Raw genomic sequence first — 26,736 nt, forward strand, 5'->3', positions numbered from 1 at the left:
CATCACAGGAGGGCTTAGACAGGATAACAAGACCGGCAGTTTTATTTTGGAATGATTGCAGGCGCTTTATCCGGGTTTTGGAGGTACGTGAAAGCAGGCTGTTGCAGTAATCCAGTCTTGACAGAATGAGGGAGCCAACAAGCAGAGCAGTCGTGTTTTGGGTAAGTTGGTGGCGAATACTAGATATGTTACGGGGCTGATAGTAAATAGTTATGCACAGATGATTTATCTACCCCTCCCTTGGGGACCACCTCCTTCAGTTTTACCGGAGCATGTTTGTCTAATAAAGTTGTGAGAGTGAGTTGTGAGAGTTAAACAGCACTACCCGATCCCATGTATCATTAGGAGAACAGCACTACCAGATCCTACGTATCATTAGGAGAACCAGAAACAAGAGGGGGCAGTGCAAGGTCCTTCTTAAATCGCACAAGGTCAATGCTTGTCACGTTCCTGAATTGTGTAACACCTGTAAGTACGAATGTATAAGTAAAATCGTGCCTACTAATCCTGTGGACCTTCAACCTCAAGAGGGTGAGGGGACATTTTACATTTTTACTCAGAAAAGTTCAAAGTATACTTAAACAAATCATCGCTGTTCATGATAACCGAAATGTCAAATTAGAATTGGAAGTATGCAACATTTTAACAGTCACGAAATAATGGACGCAAATATTTTTGTTCCAAACGGTAAGGCCTTTCACGTATTTCTTCTTCTGTCATTACCCAGCAGACAAAATTATGTTTATTCTAACAACCTTTCCTCATATATAATGGGTGACTGGTAAATATCAGTCTAGGATATTGTATTCACATGTTCTTCATAGACAAGTGTCTTCGCTGCTTACAAGCTTTTATCAGCACAGCTATGTATAACACGGTTGATATGTCAACATTTCATTTGCAAGCTGCTGAACTTGCATGGTTGAATGTGCTGTGGTGTAGCTTGGAAATTATTGCCAAACCAAACGGACATGTTGAATTTTGTAAATGTGCATACTTAAAACCGATCATTACTGGTGAACTGAACCAATACCACTACTTCTTCTTTCGAAGCCTTTATAGTGGAAAAAACTAACGTCTAATCATTTCCCTCGTAGAACACGATCAGGTATGACAACTGACACTGCCCAATAGCTTGTAAGTGGATATCCGTCGTTGGCACAAACAGCATATCTTAAACGACATGATGACATGGCTGGCTGTTTCTATTACCGTCTTCGCCATGCCTGTTGCTTTGACTCCGAGGTCCATCCAAAGTACGACAATGAGCATGTTCAGGGCGCCATGGAAAATTATGCGTTCAGTCTCCTATGGAATGTTCCCATACACAGCCCTGGAAGAATTCCAGACAACAAACCTGATCCTGTCCTTTTTGATAAAGCAAATTAATGAACTTAATTAAATCATTAAATTTTCTGTCCCTTTTGGCGGCAACGTTCTTGGCAAGATTCAAGAAAAGCAGGTATTATATGCGCATCTCGCCTTTGAAATGTCTCGCTTGCATCCAAGGTACAGTGTCTTCAGGCTCGTCATTTTCATTGTGCCCTTGGTTTGGTACCTCCTGATCTCTTGGAGCACATCAGGAGAGGGAACGGATTGTCCACCGGTTTGTGTATTGCACACTAGGAGTCACAGCTGGGCTCGATCCCTACACCTCAACCTCGCCTGATCACTAGCCTGGCTGTTTAGCCAACTCGCCCAGGTGTGTTTTGGTGTTACCCTTGAACACCTGAAGAGATGAAACTGTACCTAGTTTAAGTGGAAGTGAGTTCTATATTGCAGGTGCAACTGAAGCAAAAGAGCGAACAATTGTCTTGAGGTTGAATGATGGACGATCCAGCAGGTGTTGGTTAATGGATCTGAGGACACGAGAAGGAGTGTGTTACGGTGAAGATTTGCCGTGGCAAAAGGTATAAGAAATCCCCTAAGAACCAGCAAAATATTATACTGACAAATCTAAAATATTCGGTAATATGTATTGAGCAAACAAAAGCAAGATACAAAGATTCAAATCCAGAGTGATGGGTCACAAATGTAATATCAACTCACCAAGGTCGTGGTTTGAGAGTGAAAAAAAAATATATTTAAACGGCGAGCGATCTTGAATGTAGGTCAGGCCTGACGACGAGGCAGACAGGTGTAGATACCACAAGTAAATCCGTGTGTAAGTCCGTGTGTGTGGTAAACACAGCAACCAGCCGTATATATATATATATATATATATATATATATATATATATATATATATATATATATATATAGTTACTGATTCCTGAACATTCAAGCGAAGTATCGAAGCTTCTCCTATTGCCTAGTTTACTAAGTCCAAGCACACCAAAGGGAGGCAACTCTAAAAGGCAACCTTAAAGGCATGCCGCTATAACACTATTACCATTGAACATTTATGATACGAAATGTGACCCATAATAACTATTACTCAAAACGACAGAAAATACCCTCTCGTAAGAAGTACACACTGGTAATCGAGAGTAAGTACCTTGCCATCAGTTCTTTCGTGGATCCGCAACATGTGCAAGGAATCAAGTTTGAAATGTACATCACAGGAGGGCTTAGACAGGATAACAAGACCGGCAGTTTTATTTTGGAATGATTGCAGGCGCTTTATCCGGGTTTTGGAGGTACGTGAAAGCAGGCTGTTGCAGTAATCCAGTCTTGACAGAATGAGGGAGCCAACAAGCAGAGCAGTCGTGTTTTGGGTAAGTTGGTGGCGAATACTAGATATGTTACGGGGCTGATAGTAAATAGTTATGCACAGATGATTTATCTACCCCTCCCTTGGGGACCACCTCCTTCAGTTTTACCGGAGCATGTTTGTCTAATAAAGTTGTGAGAGTGAGTTGTGAGAGTTAAACAGCACTACCCGATCCCATGTATCATTAGGAGAACAGCACTACCAGATCCTACGTATCATTAGGAGAACCAGAAACAAGAGGGGGCAGTGCAAGGTCCTTCTTAAATCGCACAAGGTCAATGCTTGTCACGTTCCTGAATTGTGTAACACCTGTAAGTACGAATGTATAAGTAAAATCGTGCCTACTAATCCTGTGGACCTTCAACCTCAAGAGGGTGAGGGGACATTTTACATTTTTACTCAGAAAAGTTCAAAGTATACTTAAACAAATCATCGCTGTTCATGATAACCGAAATGTCAAATTAGAATTGGAAGTATGCAACATTTTAACAGTCACGAAATAATGGACGCAAATATTTCTGTTCCAAACGGTAAGGCCTTTCACGTATTTCTTCTTCTGTCATTACCCAGCAGACAAAATTATGTTTATTCTAACAACCTTTCCTCATATATAATGGGTGACTGGTAAATATCAGTCTAGGATATTGTATTCACATGTTCTTCATAGACAAGTGTCTTCGCTGCTTACAAGCTTTTATCAGCACAGCTATGTATAACACGGTTGATATGTCAACATTTCATTTGCAAGCTGCTGAACTTGCATGGTTGAATGTGCTGTGGTGTAGCTTGGAAATTATTGCCAAACCAAACGGACATGTTGAATTTTGTAAATGTGCATACTTAAAACCGATCATTACTGGTGAACTGAACCAATACCACTACTTCTTCTTTCGAAGCCTTTATAGTGGAAAAAACTAACGTCTAATCATTTCCCTCGTAGAACACGATCGGGTATGACAACTGATAATTATGAAATACCACTCAGCGTCAAGACGCCTCTTCAAGAGGTCACTTGATGCCTTGCCATGATATCTTGTCTGTGATCAAAGGCGGTACATCATCAAAACCAGCATAGGCGATGCCAGCAGAAAGTCGGTAGATACTGATAGGAGACGATTCACTGATAGACTTAGTCGTCTCACATAATGTACTAAATATAATGTTCTGTTGTATCAGACTTTGTTTCGGTTTAAACGAACCTAAAGACATTCCGTTCCGTTAAAATGACCCTTCCACCAACCAGTAAGAGTATCGCTCACCAGACAGGGAAAAAACCCATCGTCACAGATGGAATTTATTTGCTCAAGGGTTTAACACGTTGATATTGAAACGACACTTCTGGCTGCTTTGAAGTAGTGCTGCACAGCTATACAACGTTAGGCTACAAAATCCCGCTTTCTGATTATGAATCCCCCTCTGCTGATATGAGTACAATGAGTCAGAAGTCGTTCAAGTGTGTTGGTCATTACCCTAGTCAGTCAGAAGTCGTTCAGATATGTTGGTCACTCCCCTAGTCAGTCAAAAGTCGTTCAGATATGTTGGTCACTACCTTGGTCAGTCAATAGTGGTTCAAGTGTGCTGGTCACTACCCTAGTCAGTCAATAGTGGTTCAAGTATGTTGGTCACTACCCTAGTCAGTCAATAGTGGTTCAAGTATGTTGGTCGCTACCCTAGTCAGTCAATAGTGGTTCAAGTATGTTGGTCACTACCCTAGTCAGTCAATAGTGGTTCAAGTATGTTGGTCACTACCGTAGTCAGTCAATAGTGGTTCAAGTATGTTGGTCACTACCCTAGTTAGTCAAAAGTCGTTCAAGTATGTTGATCACTTTCCTTGTCAGACAAAAGTCGTTCATTTATGTAGGTCACTCTCCTAGTCAGTCAAAGGTCTTGAAGGTATGACCTGCAAGATTGGGTCTTCAGATCTTTGTTTAGTGGGACTTTCAACAATATTTATCTGATATGACCATTTCATTTTTAAGGCATTTAGTAAAGAACGAAATCGTGTATGTTGAATCTTAAGAATGACGTCAACAAAATTACAATGATATATATGTTTTATTACTTGTTTAGAGTATGGCTATCTACGTTAAGAGACCAGAAAAGAAAAGGCACGTCATATGTCAAAATCGTGATTTTGGCTACCTCAAACCTCACAGAACTCTTCAGACAAAACACATTTAGGCAGGGAAAAGAACTTTCTTCATATCCGAATCTACCCACAGTAGTAGTACGCCATCTCTTTCGTTCAGAGGGGATAGACACTTCGTGAATTGTCTGGATGTCGGGTCTTTCTAAAACACAAAAAATACTTCTTCTTAATAATACACAAGTCACTACTGACCCGAAAAAAATCCGAGTCAGAGTTGTTCAGCAGTAACCCATGTTTGTCGTAAGAGGCGACTATAGGGATTGAGATGTCAACTGGCTGACTTGTTTGACGTCGTATTTCAAATGCGTAGATCGATGCTTATGATCAGTGAACTGAATGGTCCGAACTCGAGATCGATTATATACAGACCACCGCCCAAAATAGTATTACCGAAACCGCACTAGTTTCAGTCACAGTTTGCGGGTGTGTCTTTTTGCGCCAGTGCGCCAGAGAGAGTTAGAGGATATTCCTAATGAGCGCGTGACGGATCATAACTCAGTGGAGCTCGCTTGCAGTAATGTTTTGCCAACAGAGGGAGTGAGAATCGACAGATTTGAAAACTCCAGCCTTGGGAGATACTAGGCATTCTGCGACTCAAAACGCGTGTGTGCCAAAACAGATTTCTTGGGTAGTCGCACTGTTTTCTCTTTAAAAATGTTTTAGTCCACTTTACTCAACTGTATCTTCCTGCTCATCGAGTCTGACCATCGGGTTACTACAAATACAATTCCGAGGGGGGTATTTCAAACCGCCGCCTCTCAAGACCAACACTAAATCGTTTAACCACACCATGTATCGAAGCCACCTTTTAGCTTGGAAAAACAATACAATAAAATACTGTAAAAGAACCAACCCAGGTGTGTTTAATGTCCTGTTCACCTTTTCATCTGCTTAGCGTCTTCAATGGTATCCGGAAGTGGGGCATTCCAGGTTTCAGGCAACGCCAGAGTTGACAGACCTGCCAGTATCATGGATGTACCGAACATTAGAAGAGGAACAGCTCGACCAAAGTCTCCTGGTATCATTAGAGCCTGTTTAACAAAACAAATTGTTCTGTATTAGGCAAGTGGTTTGTATTAACAAGACACGTAGGGCACCGGCCTATGACACTGCTGTACAATAACCCCAATACTAGTACTTATTACCTACACTAACATATCCCACAGACATTTCGACATAGATAGAGATAGATACATAAGTCGATCCACTGATTCAAATCATCGATCTAAGCAACTGGGTTACGATGGCATATATCGCAAGTGTGGCCTCACGGTCCTGCTAGCTGGTGGTTTTCATCATTTGTATGGGTTCTTCTTTGTAATGGATTATCTGTCATTGTCCAGTGATGCGAGAGAACATATTTGTAATTTGTTACTAAATACTCTTATCTTCCCTGTGTTCGAGCTGTCTAAAACTGATGTTTAAAACTGCTAGGTAAAAGAAGGAAAATGAAGCAAATCAGATCCGCTTTGCTACTCCGTATTGTTGCGTCCAATACGGGTATCACAGGCTTTGTTGGTGCTTTTTCGCCTTCGTCACCTTCTGATAGCGTTTGTATTACTAATATATAGTTTGACAATTCCAACTTACAGTTGTGTGCTCTTCTCGGCCCAGTTGTGTTCTTTGCTTAATACAAACTATTACCATTCTTGGAATGTACATACATGGGATCGAGTATGTTTTAGTTGAGAAATTGTTGAGGCATTGTACGAGATTAACTATATAACTATTATAGCGATATAGTTCTCCCGCGAAGAATAGCGCTGACTAATAAAACCAGAAGACGTCGAAAGTAGATACTGGACATTAAACTGGACAATACGTTGGTGCACTTTCGGCATCGGATACATACAATATGTATATTGACAATTCCAAGTTTCAGTTGTATAATCTCTTTTGCCAGTAGTCGTCTTTGCCTAACATGAATGTGGCGTTGCTTGATATTTACATAGATTCCACGAATGGTAATCAATATTTTGGTGAAGAAAATGATGACAATATGTAGGACGTACTATATTGGCTATGTAAGGCGATATAGTTCCTCCAACCCGTGCACATATGTTAGCAGCTGCCAGTGCCGAATTTCTGATGACCGTGGGGAACAGCTCTGAAGAGTATAACCAGATGACGTCGAAACTGGCCACTGCACAACCCCGACCAGTGAGAGCTAGCGTAATGGTCTGCCAGTTGAGAACTAAAGAGAAGATAGTGTGTGGATATTTATTGCATATAGTTACTGCATTTAATATTTCAACGATGTGAGAGAGAGATTCACATTCAGTCGTCGTCTGACACGATGACACTGTGCATAATCGACTTACACAGTCCTCCACATAATAAAAACGAAATCTTTCCTACCGACAGTTACCAGCAATTTTAGCTAGTTCCTATGACAACCATTCCAGGGGACCCAGTATGGTCTGGAATCGCCAATAATTATTATTTCGTAATGGTGTCACAATTTGCAAGCAGCCTATATGATTTAAAATAGATCAATACATATATATTTCGATTTATCAATATAATCAGTTACCAGTTATTCCCTGTTGACAATTCCCAGTAACATCAGCTGGCTCCTATGACAACCTTTCCTTCTTGGGACTCAACATGAATAATCGCCAATAATCATTCCATAAGGTTTTTTTAAAATTGACAAGCCATATAAGTGATCCAAAAAGGTTAAGACATCAATATAATTGAGGCTTACACGCATCTCCATACAACAATGGCAGAATTGTCGCTGTACAGCACACGCCGCCGAGGATCATTGCGGTGCAAAGAAAAGACTTCCTTCCGATGCGGTCGAGAAGAAGAAGGCTCGCAATGTGGCCTACCAGCTCAGCCACGGAAGAAATGTAGAAGTTTGTGTAGACACTTCCACCAAGATTGGCCACATTCAGGCCCAGGCCATAGAATCCGATAGTGACAACAAACCTAGGAATTCATAAAAGGGCTTAAAATATTGAGGTGTTGAAGTATGTCAGAATAGTTTTCCAAGACACCCAGAGTACCGAGAGAGCTAAACAAGAGAAACACACAACAGTATCATACAGGGTTGGATAAGCCTTTCGTTTCTGTTGACACAAGGACAAATAGTCACTCAAATCGCTACATCGCAACCCGATCACAAATGTGCATTCAACATAAGCAATCGGAGTAGAGGGGATTGGTACCTTTTGTGACAAGCATGACTAAAACTGTCTGACAAATGTCATTTGTATGACCGTCGTGATGTTGTTATATTACATATGGTTGTGAACATTTCGTCACTGAATGTACACCACAACGTATCTAAATAATCAAATAAGAGTTGTTTGTTCCTACCAGTTGAAAAACATCACCAGACTCCGCAAAGTCAAAGTTGGGTTTGTGAATATCAAGCGGAGCGGTTCCTCCGTCGTCTGTTCTAACATGTCTTCGTTGAATATGTTCGAGGGCAAGTTCGTCTTGTTGACCTTTGCAGCGTGACGTAATATCCAATCCGCTTCTTCATACTTCTTCCTACTGATCAGCCAGCGTGGGGACTCTGGCATCAACCTTAAACGACGTTCAGAAACTGTGTATTAACAAATGAAGTTTGCTTTGTAGTGAGTGAGTGGATTAAATTTGACCACAGAACAATAATAGCATATGGTCACCACATTCAGAGAAGAAAACATAGTTAGGCTCTTGTGCTTACCTGTTATCCTTTTAAACGACAGTTTAGAGGAAATGAGTCATTAATGGCCTCTCATATTCCCATCACAGTAGCATAATATTCCTTTACTAGAATCAGAGAATCATAGAGGCAAGCTTTAATGTCAGTTCACAGTGAAAGCGATGCGTGCAGTAACCCAGTAACTGAGTCTGACCTCACCATCCATGCCCCTCTTCTTTAAGAACTCTCAAAGATGGCATGGAAGCACGAGCCCAAATAACCACAGATCTTAATTCTTTGACTAAGGCTCTTACAACAAGCAGGACACTGTTTGTACGGTGATGTGAAATAACTGAAATAACTTTCGGCAGGTATGTGAATACGGTCTCAGGTGTTGGAGTTTATTCACTGGGCATCAGATATTTTCATGGTGTCAACAGAAGACATAAAGGCGAACGACCAAACTGGATTACATTTAGTGCAACCAAACTTCAGTTATTCATTTCACGTTCTACGAGCACTGGTTGTAAGTGATACTACGTGTGCATATCACGCTCTACTAGGTTCACTTGCTAATGATACTAAGCGTGTATATTTGATGTGTACAAGGTTTCAATGCCACGAATGGACCTAAACGTGATGATTTTATTTAAAGCGTAATGTGTTATGTGATGTTGCAGTGGCCATCCTGTTCAGACGGACATGTGAAGATCCTGGGTAGAACATGCCTTTAGCTACCCATGCTTGTCATTAAAGGAGGCTATGTTTGTCGTAAGAGCCGACTAACGGGGTGGGGTGGTCTGGTTCGCTGACTTAGTTGACACATGTCATCGGTTCCCAATTGCGCGGATCGATGCTCATGGGGTTGATCACTGGATTGTGTGTTCCAGAGTCGATTATTTACAGACCCCCACCATATAGATGGCGTAAAACTAAATCCACTCACTCACTCCTGTTCAGAGGTAAAATATATACTCTTAAAAAAATGTAGGGGAAACTGAACTTTGAAGTGTGGTAGAAAGAACAAACCCATTGATGAACGTTACAATGACATTCATCTTGTATATACAGCATCACTTCACGTTATCAACACACGCAAACACAATTAATGCATGGGAAGCATGTGCACAACGTGGGAGCCTCCTACACGTGCATGGGGTGTCTTTATGAATCTTGACGTTTTTCAGGCAGGTCGATAGAGCACTGTAGACCATTTCTTCCGTTTCTTGCATTTGTGCATGGTCAGGGTTTTCAGTGTGAAATCACACACTACTGACTGAAAATTGTACCTAACAAGGGGGAATAACTGAACGAACAGCTTTGCATTGAATGAAATCCATATGGTGATGCATTCTCGAAACATCCATTACTATTGTGTCAACATTGATTCAGTCCCATATATCTCCGAATTTCGACAATTGTACATTGAAAGTACAGTTCTACGTTTGTTTTAAGAGTATATCTTATTCCTCTGTTGTCCTATTGCTGTGCAAATTGTTGTGTTGTACTAAAGCTCAAAGGGTGCGTCTCAATATACAATAAATTCTCTGAGAGAAAAAAACAACAACATTGGTTGTTGATATCATATTTTCTCCCTTCAATCAATTCATGACTTACCAGTGATATACGATAAACAAAACCGTTGGTACAGAAACTATCAGTTGCAGGTGTTGCCAATCTCGCTCAAAGTATGCGATCGTTGCAGTTATAAATGAACCACATGTCCAGAACATTTCGCATACGATGCCCGTATATACTCGCTTTGAAGGTCCAACCAGCTCCACGCCTGAAATCAATTACCAGGAAGGCACTGCTAGCACTTACAAGAGGAATTTCAAATATTGGATAAACTTGCTTATGTTATGCAATAGGACAATACCCGTCCTCACACAACCGTCCACACCAAAACGTGCCTTCGTCGGAATCACATAAAAGTACATTTATGTGCTTTAAAAGTACTTTTTCCCGCGGGTTCACCACACAAGATCCCCATTAAAATTCTATGGAAAATCATCAACGACAAAGTGGAAACCCGGTACGAGCAATCTGAGGAACTGATAGACAAATTGCAAATTCCATGCCTCGTAGGATTGAAGAGTATTCGGAGCGAAACGGTAGACTGGCTAACTGCTTACTCACCGTGAACGATATACCTGTGCATTGCATTTTGTACATGTGTACCAATGTTCATCAATTTATGTCAAATATTGAATTTATACGTTGAATATAATTTTGCCTGCCACTGAAATCTGCTATGTAGCGGACATACAGTTGCTCTCTCAATGTATATTTTTAATTGATTTCCCTCAGCTGAGTCATACAATTACGATACTACAGCATAGTATGATTGATCTTCCCGGGCCAGCTTCCACACGGGGGGCCTTCTGTTTTTAAACCGGATGTGGATTAGGAGCTTCTACCTACGACAAAGGCGTTGCTCCAGATGGCGATACCGGACATCCCGTTGATGCAGTACAGAAGACCGAGGATGGCGAAGTTTGGGACAAAGGCTATGGAGATGGCGGACACAATGTGTAGGATGACCGATCCCATGAACATCTTCTTCCTTCCGATGCTGCACAGTAAGACACAGACGGCAAATGGGACTAGCAAAATAATGTGAAAAGTACTACACGTTTTGTATATGTGTGTGCGTGCGTGCGTGTGTGCGTGTGTGCGTGTGTGTGTGTGTAGATGTATCATTTTAATGAAACGATTACTTATTTGTATGTGAAAATTGTTTCGTCAGTGTTTTTACGTCGTACAGTTGTATTTAACGATGTTGTTTATGCTGGTATTTCAGTATTCCGAATTGATGGTCTAACTAGAGTTCGGTAACTCACAAACAACTTACAAATCTGCCGGGGATAACAACAAGACACTTCCAACAAGTAATCCAAGCATAAAAAGCGTCTGTGCGTGGGTCCTCGTTAGCTCAGAGTCGCATACCCATCCAAACTGAAAATCGCTAAACAGTTTTTAAAGAGAAGAAACAGTATGTTATAAAGTCTCTTTGACAGACATTTCCGAAATAGCAGTAGAAATTACTTGCTAGTGTAAGCAGTAGGTGTAGTCTATGGCTACAATCATAAATACGTTAAACTGCATACCACTTTGCGTAGATCAAATCACCAGGATCAGCAATAGTTGAAAGCATCAGTCCGGATCCGTGCAAGGAGAGCAGCATCAACCAAGGTGCTTGAACAGACCATGTCATGTGTGCCTTTTTTCAAGCATGATATCTTTGTGAACTCGCCAGGCTAACGATTCTAGCATCACTTGGTTTGACCAAGTGTGTGCCTTTTTTCAAGCATGATATCTTTGTGAACTCGCCAGGCTAACGATTCTAGCATCACTTGGTTTGACGTTTTATTTGCTTGCTGTTTGTTTATACCAACGCTGCATTTTAGAATATCGTTGGAAAGGGGTAACTGTATTTAATTTACTTCTTTGAAATATAGGAACTTCACAGACAAACCTTTGTAACAATAGTTGAACTAAACATATCCTTGTCGTAGACCCATTTTTCGCATGTTCGTGATGTATTTGTGTAAACATCATCGCCATTTGTGTTATTGATGATATTGTTAATGAAACAAGAAGAGTAGAGATGTGTCCCTTCACTGGATAAAGGAATGGCTGCGTTGACGGCGCGTGCATGTTTTTCCCCCTGAATGGCGTACGTGTCGTTGTCCCAGTCAGGCAGAGCACACCTGGATAGAATGAAACCTTACAATGGGACAACCCGTGTGACAAAAGACAGACAAAAATGTTAGTTACGGCCATTCCCTCCTACGTGTCTGCATGTACGTGTAGTAATAATCAATAATCACTCATACCAGATCTTCGTCCTCTCTACTGGTAAACAAGGATCTCATGACATGCAATTTGGAGTACGGTCAGAAGTTCCTTTCATCCGACCAAACTTATCGTGGCTATCCCAACAGTGAGTGATCATGACGGGAATGTGCATTAGAATCATGCAGCTCCTGAAAGTTATTCCCAGCTACAGTAACGATGTCCACTACTGATTCCGTAAAGCACATCGTCGTCTTCTCTAACACTAACGGCCATCTAATCATTCTAAAAGGTTATTGGATCAGTTTCTTTGCATCGATAACTGCGTTAAACTTTATTCAGTGAAGATCACCAGTCACTAGTGCAGTGCATCTGTAACGAGCTGCTTTCTGATTGGCTGATGTTGAATTTCACTTATTGGACAAGTTCGTGATATCTGAGAACTGACATGTAACTGGATATCCTGGTGTCTTTATTGCACTGTACCGAGAAGTAAGGTCTTATTCTAACAGGACATTGAAAGTAAATGAAGCAAAAATGTTTTAAATGAAAGTACTTTACTTATTTCCATCGCTAGTAAGTTTCGGGTATGAAAGAAAATAATTACAGAACATGAGCATTTGAGAGCAGTATAAGTAATAAGGCCACGAGCTTGTGGCCTTATTACTTCTACTACTTTTGAGTGTTGAGGCATAAATTAAGCATGTAATTAATAATAAAAGGTAATTATGTACCTGTGTTCTGGCACACCAAGTGTGAAAACTGTCATCATGGTCTGTATCCCGACTGATATCATAGGAATGCATAACAGGAGGTAGAGCCTCTTCTGATAGGGGCCAAAGTCACCAAGGAGCTTTACAATGTCCTCGAACTTCATCTTGGAACCTGAGAGATGGCTTATGAGTACGTATATATTTGTATTTCACTATCACATACAACAGGCGCCTGCTGCGAGTGGAAGGCATAGACGACCCAGTGGTATGATTGTCAGAACGTGCTTTCCATAATGCGGAAGCTTTATGAACCTTACATCTGTGAAGTGATGAATGACATCAGTGAAGTGATGAATGTCCAACCGAGTTCGTAGTCCTTGCAATCCCGTTCGCAATCTACAAGCTTCATTTATTCACGAACATCCAGAGTTTCTCCAGGACCCGGATTTCGGTAAGCGTGTTCTATGCTGATGATTAAGCCAAATATTTTAATGTGTATTTTAAGGCAGTGATCCAGCCTGGGACTCTAATCCATCGAGACTCATGGACTGTCCACTATACTCACCACCCCAGCCCTGACCAGTACCTGACTTGTTAGGGGGCCATATTTTACCACAAGTCAAAACAGGGAAGGGTTCGAAGATTGTTACACTGGACACAAACGACGTCAAAGTTTATGTGGCGAGTTTGTTCTTGCTGTAGGTCCTACCGGCCTTTCACATCACTCTATCACGCATTGAGCAGCATAGGCGGATGGATTGCACCCAGGATAACGTGATTAAGAGTCATGTTTCTATTATGTAGGTTATTTACGAATGTGACTGCATGGGGGGGATGACAATCGCCAGGACCAGTGTAACCTACTTCATTGCTTTCTCGAAGCCCGTTTCTGGTGCCCCTGGCTGAAATATTGCTAAAAGCGGCGTGATGATCTACTTACTCGAACTCCGGACCTTTTTCTTCTGTCACTGTGCCAGTGACACCAATTTAAACTCGCTGAAGAATTAAGACTGTAAAGGTCGTACTCACAATTGAAAAAACATTCATCATCAGTATGCATTTAAAATTGCAAATTCGGTTATACTTGGGTTGTACGTGATGAAAGGAGGAGCAATTGAATTGTGGTCTTTTTACCCCGTATCGTATGACGTCACGTGATGTATCCTTGAGGCAGACGTGACCGCAGGTCCTTGCACCGATGGGTCATCATCTCATCTACTGAGCTAACTCTTCGCAGCCGACGTGTCTGTAGGACAACATCAAATAACGGTTCATAGCAGTAGGTCATGTTATTTTATTGGTTACTGAGACACATTAAGAAATTATTTCACATTGTCAGAATAGTCCGTATTTCCGTTATCTTCACCGACCTCACAGATGTGACCATGAGTCAGTACAGACTATTTAGGACAGAGATGGGATTTTCCATACCCATGTAAACCAGAGCTGCAATGTTCACATGGCTGGACGTGACTAGCATCCAGATATCGTATGTATGTCTATTCAGTCTGTTTGTTACAAAACATGTCATGTTGTGTGTTAACCCTTCCCAAAGAGAAAAAATGCTATTCTGTTTGTCAACTCTCACTACATGTGTATTTCTTATTTTGTTTGTTTTCCGTTCCATATGTAATATGAGTACAATATATTATTTTGTTTCTCAATACCTCTCACAGTACCATGTCATGTTGTTTATTAATCTTTTTCATAGCATCATGCCATTTTGTTTCTTAATCCTTTTCATTGTATCATGCCATTTTGTTTGTTAATCCTGTACATAGTAACATGCCCCTTTGTTTGCTAATCGTTTTGTTTCTTAATTCTGTACATAGTTATTTTGTTTGTTAATTCGACACATAGCAACATGCCTTTTTGTTTCTTAATCTTGTTTATAGTAGCACGCCCTTTCTTTTGTGAACGGTTTCCACAGTGTCCTGTCATTTTGTTTGGTAATCCTTCCCATATACCAAACATGTGATTTTATTTGTTAGTGTCCTCCGTGAGTGTCAATGCATTGTAACCATATTATTTCTTGTCACTTTTATACATGCTATTTTGTTTCTCAAAATTTACCCATGTACGTCATTGTGTTTCTGGTTTGTCAACACCCTCTCCTGGTTATGTCATTTTGATTTTATATAGTCCTTTTTATGTTTAACATTTTATTTGTTCACCTCCACCTCTGTGAATTCTAATAAGATATGAAACCATAAGCAGTGTCGTGTGAAATGTCAGTCCTACAGAATGTTTCACTGTTGTCAGTCTGTATTTCACTACACCAAATCATCTGATGCAATACTTATTTTACGTCATAAACAAGGTATGACGCCATTTAGTATTCTAAACAAAATTGCAATATCCGTCTTTAAAACTTGGCAATAAACATGGAATATAGTACACATCTACATCACACGTTATTTTTCACATTCAATTTCTTCATACTTGTTCTTTATTTCGTTATAGGTAAATAACTCCGCTAATAAACTCCACCAACTGTGTTATGCTTGTGACACTTCAATTCATGTTCCCTTAAGAGACGTCAAAACACAGTCTTGTTGGTAGATGTTGCCATTATTTGGGAGGAAATAATGACATTCCTCAAGATCCTGAGAATAACATGTTGACCTTTATCTCCACTATCTAGTACTTACGGAGTACCCGTTATACAGACGTCCAAACCCACTCATAGAGTCGAGGACTTTGTGAACCTCAGTGGAATGAACTTCAATGAGCTGCATTTGATCCTGCTACAAAATGATGTTGCAGAGAGTATGAAAACTCTTATAAATTGATTAATGTCAGCTACAACAAAATCACATGATAACTACCCTTTATTACCTGTTACAACATGCATATCAGCATTGAAGTAAAACACAAAACCAGAGAGGAGAAAACTATTTGTGAAAATTTCATGTCTTTCTTTCAGAATGGGTAGACACTCCGTGAATTTTCTGGATGCCAGGTCTCTCTGAAACACAAAAGTACTATGGCTTTACTTGACTATATGTGAAGACGCTACAGAACACTATATATATCCTGTAAGTGATAAACACGACTGCTCCAACTGAAACCGCAATCCGCCCTACACAGCTCCGTATGTTGTCCACATCAAAACCTGTGATGGTCGACTCGAATAGTAGTTTCGATTTTGTTTCTAGTTTGCTAGTTGTCACTGATTTCAGGAGAAGTGTTAAATGTCTTTGGTGCGCATCATACTGAGCTCCCTTCGCCTTCATGCAGGCACTAGACTTAAACTAATACATTCTTTCACCCATTCACCATATATCAAGTATCCGTTCTTTCAAAATGCAGAAGTGAGATAAAGACACACCTTTCTAGACATGTGTGAAACTTTGAGAAATGCCTGATACAATGCAGAAATCGATTTTCATATTTATCTGTACATATATCCTAACATTATGTTAAACACGAAGCAAATTTGGAAACAGTCCCGAGAAATGCTTGCCAAGAGTCATACCTCACCAAATCAAGTGATAGTTGATCTTGGTATTACATGTCCTTTTTCAACTCGATGTCCACTCTAGAGCCTTATACCTACATCTGGTTCAGTTAGAAAACATGCGACTGGACACGCCATATGGGTCATGGCTCACATAAGCAGAAATCAAAGAATCGCTGAAACTTACCAAAAATAATCGATACAGTGCAGACTTCGTTTATTTTTCTCTGCACATAGAATCAAATGTTAATGTCAGAATATTAAACTCAATGTGAAATCGGAGGCAGACCAAAACCACCATTTCCTGAATGCCATGAAACGTTCCTGTGGAAAGTTTATCAGGAATTCTAAGCACCTCACCAAATCACGTGATAATGGATCCCAGTAATACATGTCTTTGTTCATCTTGATATTACACTTTATGTCTCAATCCTCCATCTGGTTCAATAACCCATGGCTATAGCACAAACTGCCACTAAACTGGATCGGTACCTCAACAAGAATGTCTTGTGATCATTTAGATCACTCAGGAAACAAACTGCCGCTGCCAGAAGTGTTTAAAACCCACCGAATTGACCGTGGCTATAAATCAAACTAGCATGTAGCTCTCAAGAAGATCGAATTATGCACGTGCGGCCTAGGGAATCCGGCAAAATTTAAATCTGTAGATCTTGTCAGTGACAAAAACTGCCTGAGTGGGAAGATATTCCGAATATCCGGATTTAAAACATCAATACCGTACCATGCCGATAAATCTGTTTATAAGACAGTATTGTGTCTTTCTGCTTTACAAGCACTGAGCTGTGATACCATCCATTCTCGGCGAAAAATGTTCACTTTTCAGGCAATGTTACACATGTAAACCCTAGACTTCTGTTATTGAGTAGCTTAAATCTAAAAGTAGCTTAAATGTAAGGTTTCTTGTGGCAGGATTGGTGTGGTGAAAGAGTGGGAAATGTACCACAAAAACATGCATTTGTACTCATAATTGAAATGTACATCTTGGATTAATAACAGTGAGATACTTGTGATACTGGCCATGCATCTGATAAAAATCAGCTCTTGACTTTGGCTTTCCCTTTCAAAGGTTACAGTTACATGATGATGTTCACCGGGCGATCTTCATCTACACGATCTGAGCTGGTTACCCTGCTGGACAAGTCCTGGATTATCCTGATATTACATTGTCAGTTTGTACTGACGAGCGTCGTTGGCAAATGAAGGGCTCGTTGACCGTTAAGCATCTTGGGGCATCAAATGAATCATTAGTACAATATGACTAGGTCCTTTTCACAGAAGCAAAATAAGAGTAACATTTCTTGCCTATTTGTGCACGGCAAGACAGATTGCACCATACAGGGTGTTTGGAAGTGACAGTTTCTGGAAGGATTGATACAGGCTTACTTCGAACCAGTGATTGTGACACTATAGATGCACCTGTTCACTTGTTTCACACATTCTTCTTATTATTTTTTATTCCACTGCAATAGAAAAACCGTGTCTCATCATCTCATGTTTCGTGTCGGTTGACAACAGATGTTGATATCATCAGCCATATGCCAGGTTCTCGAGGGCACCTCGAGTCATATATTAACTTTTCATAACAAGGAGGAAAGTAGTGAATGATTATTCCAATTTGTCATGGCCCGAACTAAATCGTTTGACGATATCAGGTGTCGACACCACCTATGTCGCTTGGGAAATATATACATGAAACAAAAAATCGGAAATAACCTGCTTACGTGCATCTTTTCATCTGCTTGGCATCTTCAATGGTATCTGGGAGAGGCGCATTCCAAGTGTCAGGCAACGCAAGGGTTGAGAGACCCGCTAGTATCATGGATGTCCCGAACATTAGAAGAGGAACAGCTCGTCCAAAGTCTCCTGGTATCACTAGAGCCTGTTTAACACCAGAAAATGTTCCGTATCAGGATCGTTGTTGTTGCCCTTGTTTGTTGTTCATAGCCAGGCTCAACTATATAAGGCGACCTGTACATTTCCAAGTTTGACATCATCGGCCTAAGGAACAGGGATAATACGAGGACATATATCGATCAACTCAGTGAGTCTGACCACTCGACCCCGTTACGTGTTTCTTATGACAAGCATGGGTTGCTGAAGTTCCAAACCGGATAATGATGGATTAGCTGTTATTGTGAAATGATACAAGGCAAATATTTCAATACCTTCCCAGACGATGTTACCTTTCGTGTGTTCCCCGAGTCAGAAATAATGTTTAAACTGTGCTTTGTAAATAATAAACTGCCTGGTAAAAGACGGGATGCAGCAGTGTTTCTGGTGTAAAGTGAAGCAACGAGACAAGCCTGGGTACTCCATCGTCATGAGTTCGAAACGTGTTTCATAGGACCTGACGTTGGTGATGTTTCGGCAACTGATTTCTTCGTCACGTTTGCAATATATATTTTGACAATTCCATTGATCGATTGTATGCTGACTTTGGCCCAACAGTGTTCTTTGCTTAATAACACATGTCACCATCCATGGGATCTATATATCGTCTATGTTTTATGTTTTGGTGAAGAAATGAATGAGACTTTGTATGGAAACGTACTAGATTTGCAATGTAAGGCGATATAGTTCCTCCAACTCTGCCAAATATGTTAGCAGCTGCCAGTGCCGAGCTCCTGATGACAGTGGGGAATAGCTCTGAAGAATACAGCCAGACAGCGTCGAAACTGGCCACTGCAAAACCCCTTCCCGTCAAAGCTAGGGCCATCGTCATCCAGCTGAATGCTACAGAAAAGATAGTGAACAGGCATTTGTTTTGTAATGTGTATATTTGCTGTGATAATAAATATTTCAGTAATTATTCTGTAAGAATGAAGCAATCTACAAACTACACATGTGACACGACATAGATCGACACGCCACTTATCAACGTGAATAAGGCTTACACACATCGCCATAAAGTACTGGCAGAATTGTCGCTGTGCAGCACACCCCACCCAGGATCATTGTGGTGCAAAGAAAAGACTTCCTTCCGACGCGGTCGATGAGAAGGAGGCTCGCAATGTGTCCTGTCAACTCAGTGGCGGATGAAATGAAGAAGTTCGTGTAGACACTTCCACCAAGATTGGCCACGTTCAGGCCTAGGCCATAGAAACCGATGGTGACAACGAACCTATGGAATCATACAATGATAGAACGTGGTATAAGTTGACCTTTTATCGTGAAGGTAGGTCATTTTTTTAAGAATCCTAGGCATGATCACTATGATCGTGTATGGTACAGGGTACAATGTTCAACATTATTTCAAATTCATTGACAAAATTAAGGTCAAAAGCTTGCTTTCAAATCATCATTATGAAAGAAAGTGTGGAAAGTTGATAGTAATGTTTCGGTATTTTGAGAAACACTCGCGGCAAGATGGCTTCACATACATTGTAACGGTTCACATTCACATACATTTTAAGTACATCGTCTGGTCATTGTCCAGTGTCCATCCTCTTGGTTATAGCCATACAATGTTAGAAAATCGTTATCATTACATTTAGTCCATGATACAGAGATTGGTAACCATATCCCTCGAACATATTCCTCGACTGTCGACTGCCCCGATCGGAAATTCTACAGCTAGACTCGGATTTGTTAGTATTCGGTTCGAAGACTCAAGGACATGCGAAAAGTCAAATCATCATCTGCATGTTCGACGGCAACATGTTTGCTGACAACCACATTGCCGAACCCATTAAGATTGGTCTTCAGCAAACGGTGTTTGCCGTAAGAGGCGGCCAACGGGATCAAGTCGTCAGGCTCGCTGATTTGGTTGACACATGGCATCGCATTTCGATTGCATAGGTCGTTGTTCATGCTGTAGATCATTGGATTGGCTGGTCTAGACTCAATTATTGGCAGATCACCGCCATATATTGGAATATTGTTAAGTGTTTCGTTAAACAACAACCAACCAACATTGCAACTCGACGACAAATATGCATTCAACGTAGGCAATCGGGAAAGGTCATCTGGTCATGAAACCAACAAAAAACAAACGTTCACGTTCGTGTCAGGATTAGCGTGATTTAAACAGCCATGTAAATAGAACTTTTCTGTCTTGGATGTTCTGAAACTCTTCACGATGTAATGATGTAATATTCCATAATATGGAGATGTAATTTTCATTTCTTCACTGAAGTAATACCGAAATATATCTACAAAATCAAGTGTTGGTTCCTACAAGTTGTAAAAACATCACTTTGCCCAGTAAATTACATGTTGTAAAATTGCATGTTATTGAGATGAAAATATCATTCCTTGACTGAAAAATACAAAAATGTATCTATACACTCAAGGAAGTGTTATCGGTTCCTACCAGTTGAAAAACATCACCAGGCTCCGCCAAACCAAACTAGGATTCGTAAATATCAAGCGGAGCGGTTCCTCCGTCGTCTGTTCTAACATGCCTTCGCTAAATATGTCAGAGGGCAGTTCCGTCTTGTTGACCTTGGCAGCGTGACGTAATATCCGGTCCGCTTCTTCATACTTCTTCTTACTGATCAGCCAGCGTGGGGACTCTGGCATCAACCTTAAACGACGTTCAGAAACTGTCCATTAATAAATTATGTTAGCACCTTAGAGATCGAGTGGATTAGAATCGACAGCAGAACAATGACACAATGTAGTAGTTGTCACCGTATAATACAATATATAAGAAAGGACACATTGACAGATATTTGTGTAAGCGTTTAACCTTGTAAAAGAAATGACTCGCCACCGACATCGTATCAAGATTATGTCCATCACAACACCATAAAATGTCCCCTTACCAGATTCACAGTGGTATCGAGGTGGTCATCAAGGTTTTAGGACCAAGGAAAAGTTAGTTAATGACCCTGCTATGGGTGGTATATTGAGTAACCCAGTAACTGAGTCTGACCTCACGATCTATGCACCTTCCCTCCGAGAACAGTCAAGGATTATATGTCACCATGTAATACAATATATATATATATATATAATTAATATCTTAGAAAACATCTCCAAGCATGAGATTGATAGTTTGGTTAGGATGATACTGAAATCACTTTCATTACAGGTGTGAATCCGATGTGAAATGGATGAATAAATGTTGTTTAACTATGAACTCGCCATTCATACAGAGAACTAGAAATGTCATTTTCTGGTGGGTTTGAATGACTTGATTCAGGAGATTATTAGTGTAGGCTGACAATGTGTGGATGCAGTCGTCATCCTTATTAGAGGTAAAAATAAACCTTGTCCCTGTGTTGTCTTTTATTGAGCATATGAAATGGACGATAAGCCCTGAATCTCACAGGTTTCTTGTCAATTTATTAATACACATTGCTGCGTTGGTTTCAGCCTTAAGTCCTTTCTCCAGTCCGTTCATACAGATGAAATACCACACACAGTTCACATTCACATGCCTTACCATTGATATACGACAAACAAGACCGTTGGTATAGAAACTATCAGCTGCAAACGCTGCCAGTCTCGCACAAAGTACGCAAGAGTTGCTGTTACGAATGAACCGCATGTCCAGAAAAACTCACATACGATGCCCGTGTATACTCGATTTGAAGGTCCAACCAGCTCCACGCCTGCAATAAAACACATATCTTCTGTTATATATTCATGTCTGAGTTGGTAAATACGAGTTGTTGTACGTCACATTTAACCATAATCCGGGAAAGACGGCCTGTAACAAGCTAGACCATTGGTATCACATGTTTCACTTCCAGTCAGATCACACGGAATGATCATAACCACCCGATCTGCATTTTAATCGGCTATATATTTGATATACACTTAGTCGCGTAATACATATTCTTAATTCATATATTTCATCCGATTCATAGAGCTAATTTACAATACAGCATTGACCTTTCTGGGTCCCACCTGGTCCTTCTGTTTTGACCCGGAGGTGGATTAGGAGCTCCTACCTACGACAAAGGCGTTGCCCCAGATGGCGATACCGGACATCCCGTTGATGCAGTACAGAAGACCGAGGATGGCGAAGTTTGGGACAAAGGCTATGGAGATGGCGGACACAATGTGTAGAATGACCGATCCCATGAACATCTTCTTCCTTCCGATGCTGCACATTAAGACACAGACGGCAAATGGGACTAGCAAAATAATGTGAAAAGTACCACACGTTTTGTAAGTATGCAACACTCATTGCATACGTCCTGAAGACAAGGACACGAATATTCTATCTATGTTATTCTGTGTGACGGGTCCTGGGCGTGGAGCAAGACCCCTTTTCGATTTCAACAAGGTTCCCATTCTCACAACCAATTGATCTATAAATATTTATTTGATAGTGATGGAAAACACACGACTGTGAAATAGTCGTAATCGGACAATTCTTTTAGCAAGTACTTATTATGTTAAATAGAAGGAATAAATATATTTCGGTCATTATTACATTGTGCACTTACTTTAAAATTACCTACTGATCTTGGCTGGGAATGTTCAAAGAAACATTTTTCTATATGAATTTGTTTAATCAATGATGTGGTTGCTCTGAGTGATATTTCCGTATTCCAAATTGATGATCTAATTAGTGTTCATTAACTCACAAGGAACTTACAAATCTGCCGGGGACAACAACAACACGCTTCCAACAAGTAATCCGAGCATAAAGATCGTCTGGGCGTGGGTCCTTGTCAGCTCAGAGTCGCATACCCATCCAAACTGAAAATGTTTGAACACCAGAATTTTACTAACAAGCAAGAAACTATACTTTGTATTTTCTCTATGCCGGACATTTCAGGACAACAGCATAGATGCACATAAAAAATAAACTTGCACTTACTTAAACATTTTACATATATGCGTGACGTGAATGAAAAAAAGGCTACAATTAATGATACAGATTAAACATCGCGTTGGTATGAATCGGATCTGGCAAGAAACACCTATGGTTGAAAGCAAAAGTAGTGATCAGCGCTTCAGTCGAATAGAAAACTCGGTTTCCATTTTATGGGAGTCCTTCTTCAAACATGAGGTGAATTCCTCAGGAAAACAGTTCTAACTTCACTTTCTTTCATTTTTGATCCGTGTTTGCTGGTGGTTAAATTAATGTTGCATTTTAGGATATAGCTGGAATAATAAAAGCAATAGTTTCACTTAATTTACTTCCTTACAACAACTTTAAAGACAAACCTTTGTAACAATAGTTGAACTAAACATATCCTTGTCGTAGACCCATTTTTCACATTTCCGTGAAGTATTTGTGTAAACACCACCGCCATTTGTGTCATTGATGACATTGTTAATGAAGCAGGCAGAGAAGAGTTGTGTCCCTTCATTGGATAAAGGAATGGCTGCGTTGACGGCGCGTGCATGTCTCTCCCCCTGAATGGCGTACGTGTCGTTGTCCCAGTCAGGCAGAGCACACCTGGAGAGAATGAAATGTGGTTATTGTGGAGACGTTATAATGAGACAACTAGTGTGAGGGACGCCATGGCTGCTTACGAGAAAACATTAAGTTCAGACATCCCCTCCTACAACACCTGTATTTACCTGGGGTCAAAGCCCATCGGTGACAGAACTGCTGATATTCCAAATGCCCTTATCAAACTGGAAATGCACGTCAAACTGTATTCTGAAAGGAACCTGTCAGCATGACATGAGCCAAACCTTCCGCCTTGCACACTCAGTTCTTTATAACTATGGCTAGAATACCTTTGACAAAAGCCTTGGTGCAATGCTGGGAATAGTGACAACATTATTATTTGTAGCTACTCCTTTTCAACAGTCGGTAACATCAGACGTTCGCTCCTGCTGGTAAAACCTAGCCGTGGCTACAGCAGCATGCAGTACACCTGGGTGAAATACTACGACTATGAGTCCCAATCCACCCAGCTTTGAATGGGCACCTCATGAAGACGGAAGTCAAATTAACTTTGTGCGCCTACTGGCAGTTGTAGGATGCCCAGGGAGACTGACAATGCGATGTGTTGTCGAGATTCATATCCAGTGATCGAGACCAGTGAAGATCTCGTCTTCACCAACCCATCCATGCCACAAAAGGCAACTATGCTTGTCGTAAGAGGCGACTTGCTGACGTGGTTGGTACGTCATTGGTTCCCCATTGTGCAGATCGATGCTTATGTTGTTGATCACTGGATTGTCTGGGTCAGGCTCGATTATTTACAGACCGCCGGCATATAGCTGCAATATTGTTGGGTGTGGCGTAAAACTAAAGTCACTCACTCACTCCATCACTAACTCCAATGATCGAGGGAAAAAACAACTCCTTGAGCATATACTATTTGTGTGGATATGTGCGCTATATACATACCCTATAATAAGTATCCTATAGTAAGTAACCAAAGACCTGAGGCCATGCAGCGTGGAGTAGGATCAGTTTCATCAAAACGTGACAGTGACAGTATTCAGTGTAAGTCGATAGTTTGAAACTAATGCAGTACATCTGTAAAATGATGTTTTCTGATTGGCTGATGTTGAATCGTACAAGTCATTTCACTAGTTTCACAAGTTCATGGGAGCTCTTTCTGAAGTGACTTGTAATGTCATATCACTGCTTTGCAATTATTATTATTTTAAAAATCAAACGAAAGACATTTTTTCCTTGAAAACACATTTGGCGGTATGACAGAAGCACTTGTAAATGATAGATTTTAAAATTTAAGTTGCTGACGGATATACTAATCAAGCTACTACTAACAATATGAAGGTATGTACCTGTGTTCTGGCACACCCAGAGTGAAGACTGTCATCATTGTCTGCACACCAAATGATATTGTAGGGATACATAAAAGGAAGTAAAGCCTCTTCTGGTAGGGGCCAAAGTCACCAAGGAGTTTAACGATGTCTTCATACTTCATCTTGTAACAAGAGAGATGGTTTATGAGTACATGTCACTGTCACATGCAACAGTCTGCTACTGTCGTTTGGGGCAGGCGACCCGATAGTATGAATGTCAGAACGTGCTTTCCATAATCTAGAGTCATTACAATCCTCCAATCATAGCTTAGATCAGAAAAGAATTAAATGTGACAAGGTTCGGGAGAAATGTCAGTCCAGGAACGTTTCCTGTTATTCGTTGAACCACAGTGATAGCTGCAGTTCCCTGCAGTTCAAATTGTGTTACTTCACGTCACGATATGTCTGAAATATTGTCACTCAAATTGTGTTGCATACTATGTTGTACACACGAAATATCCACTGTTTCTCTGGAGCTCGCATTGAGGCAAACGTATAAACTGGGGGCGTTCCAGCAGTTCTCGCAATCCCAAGGGAATGTTATCACATAATAACCCCATCCATTTTCTGTGCTTGAAATTACCATTTTCAGCTGGGCATTATGTTGTAGAACAGTGCTGATAATGTAGATGCACATATATGCATAGCTACAAATGTGCGGATGGCCACACACTGTTTACGATTTATGTGACAACATATTATAGTATTTCATTTCAGAAACATGATATAGCCCGTCACAATGTATACTACACATCATGAAGTCACAATAAATTGGGCTTTTTGATGCGTTGTGACGTCTGCATGAAATATATTTTACTCCGTTCTCAAGTGTAAATAGAAAGGTACGGAATAAGGTTCTGTTGTTTCAAATATCTAAGAACATATGGGAGAATATGTACCACCATAATGACGACCACACAGATAGGTTACTGTGGCAACGTGGAGGTTCTTTGGGGTGCGTTGGTTATGAGATATACCATGTGTCGCCTCCACCAGCACGACCTGAGTGGTCTGAGCTCTGAGTTCTCATGGATGTCTGGGTCTAGATTTTCGAAGCTCTCTTACCGGTCAGATAGTCGTAAGTGCCATACCTTAACATTAACTTACGAACTGACGAGAAGTCATAGTGTATTTCTTTTGGCACAGTACTACTGGTTATTGGCTGTCAGTTGAATGTTGTCACGACAATGGTCAGGTTCAATATCTTCTCGACAAATGAACATTTGTCCTAATGTTTCACTGACACCTAGGTAAACTGACTAAACCTGGAGGCTTTAAAGACTGTAACACGATGCTATTAGTCAAAACTGTGGAACATGAAGTAATCAGTGTGCATATGAAACTGCACATTTGGTGATACTTGGTTTGTACTTGGCGGAAAGAAGGCATGACACATGGTTCTTGCAGTGTTCATGTAGTGTGACGGCTACAGGATGCAGAAATGGCGTCACATGGTGTACCAATGAGGGAACAGGCCAACAACATACCCGCTGTGCTATCTCATCTCCACCCATGTGTGTGTAAGAGAGAACTTAAAAAGCATCTATTCGT

At 40.7% G+C, this 26,736-nt stretch overlaps 1 protein-coding gene and 1 pseudogene across 1 annotated transcript; both read right to left on the reverse strand.

Moving 5' to 3' along the window:
- Positions 1-4,958: 4,958 nt before the first annotated feature.
- On the reverse strand, positions 4,959-13,174 carry LOC137288092 (organic cation transporter protein-like; annotated as a pseudogene).
- A 5,034-nt stretch (positions 13,175-18,208) lies between these two features.
- On the reverse strand, positions 18,209-25,307 carry LOC137287819 (organic cation transporter protein-like). The gene is made up of 9 exons (XM_067820206.1): positions 25,165-25,307; positions 23,620-23,854; positions 23,045-23,148; positions 22,392-22,546; positions 21,881-22,049; positions 20,804-21,016; positions 19,386-19,612; positions 19,043-19,224; positions 18,209-18,370 (listed from the first exon to the last, which is right to left on the reverse strand). Exons 1-9 carry the CDS (start codon positions 25,305-25,307, stop codon positions 18,209-18,211), a joined length of 1,590 nt encoding a protein of 529 aa, XP_067676307.1.
- Positions 25,308-26,736: the final 1,429 nt, after the last annotated feature.

The sequence above is a fragment of the Haliotis asinina genome, chromosome 6 (assembly GCF_037392515.1).
Source record: "Haliotis asinina isolate JCU_RB_2024 chromosome 6, JCU_Hal_asi_v2, whole genome shotgun sequence".
Lineage (NCBI taxonomy): Eukaryota > Metazoa > Mollusca > Gastropoda > Lepetellida > Haliotidae > Haliotis > Haliotis asinina.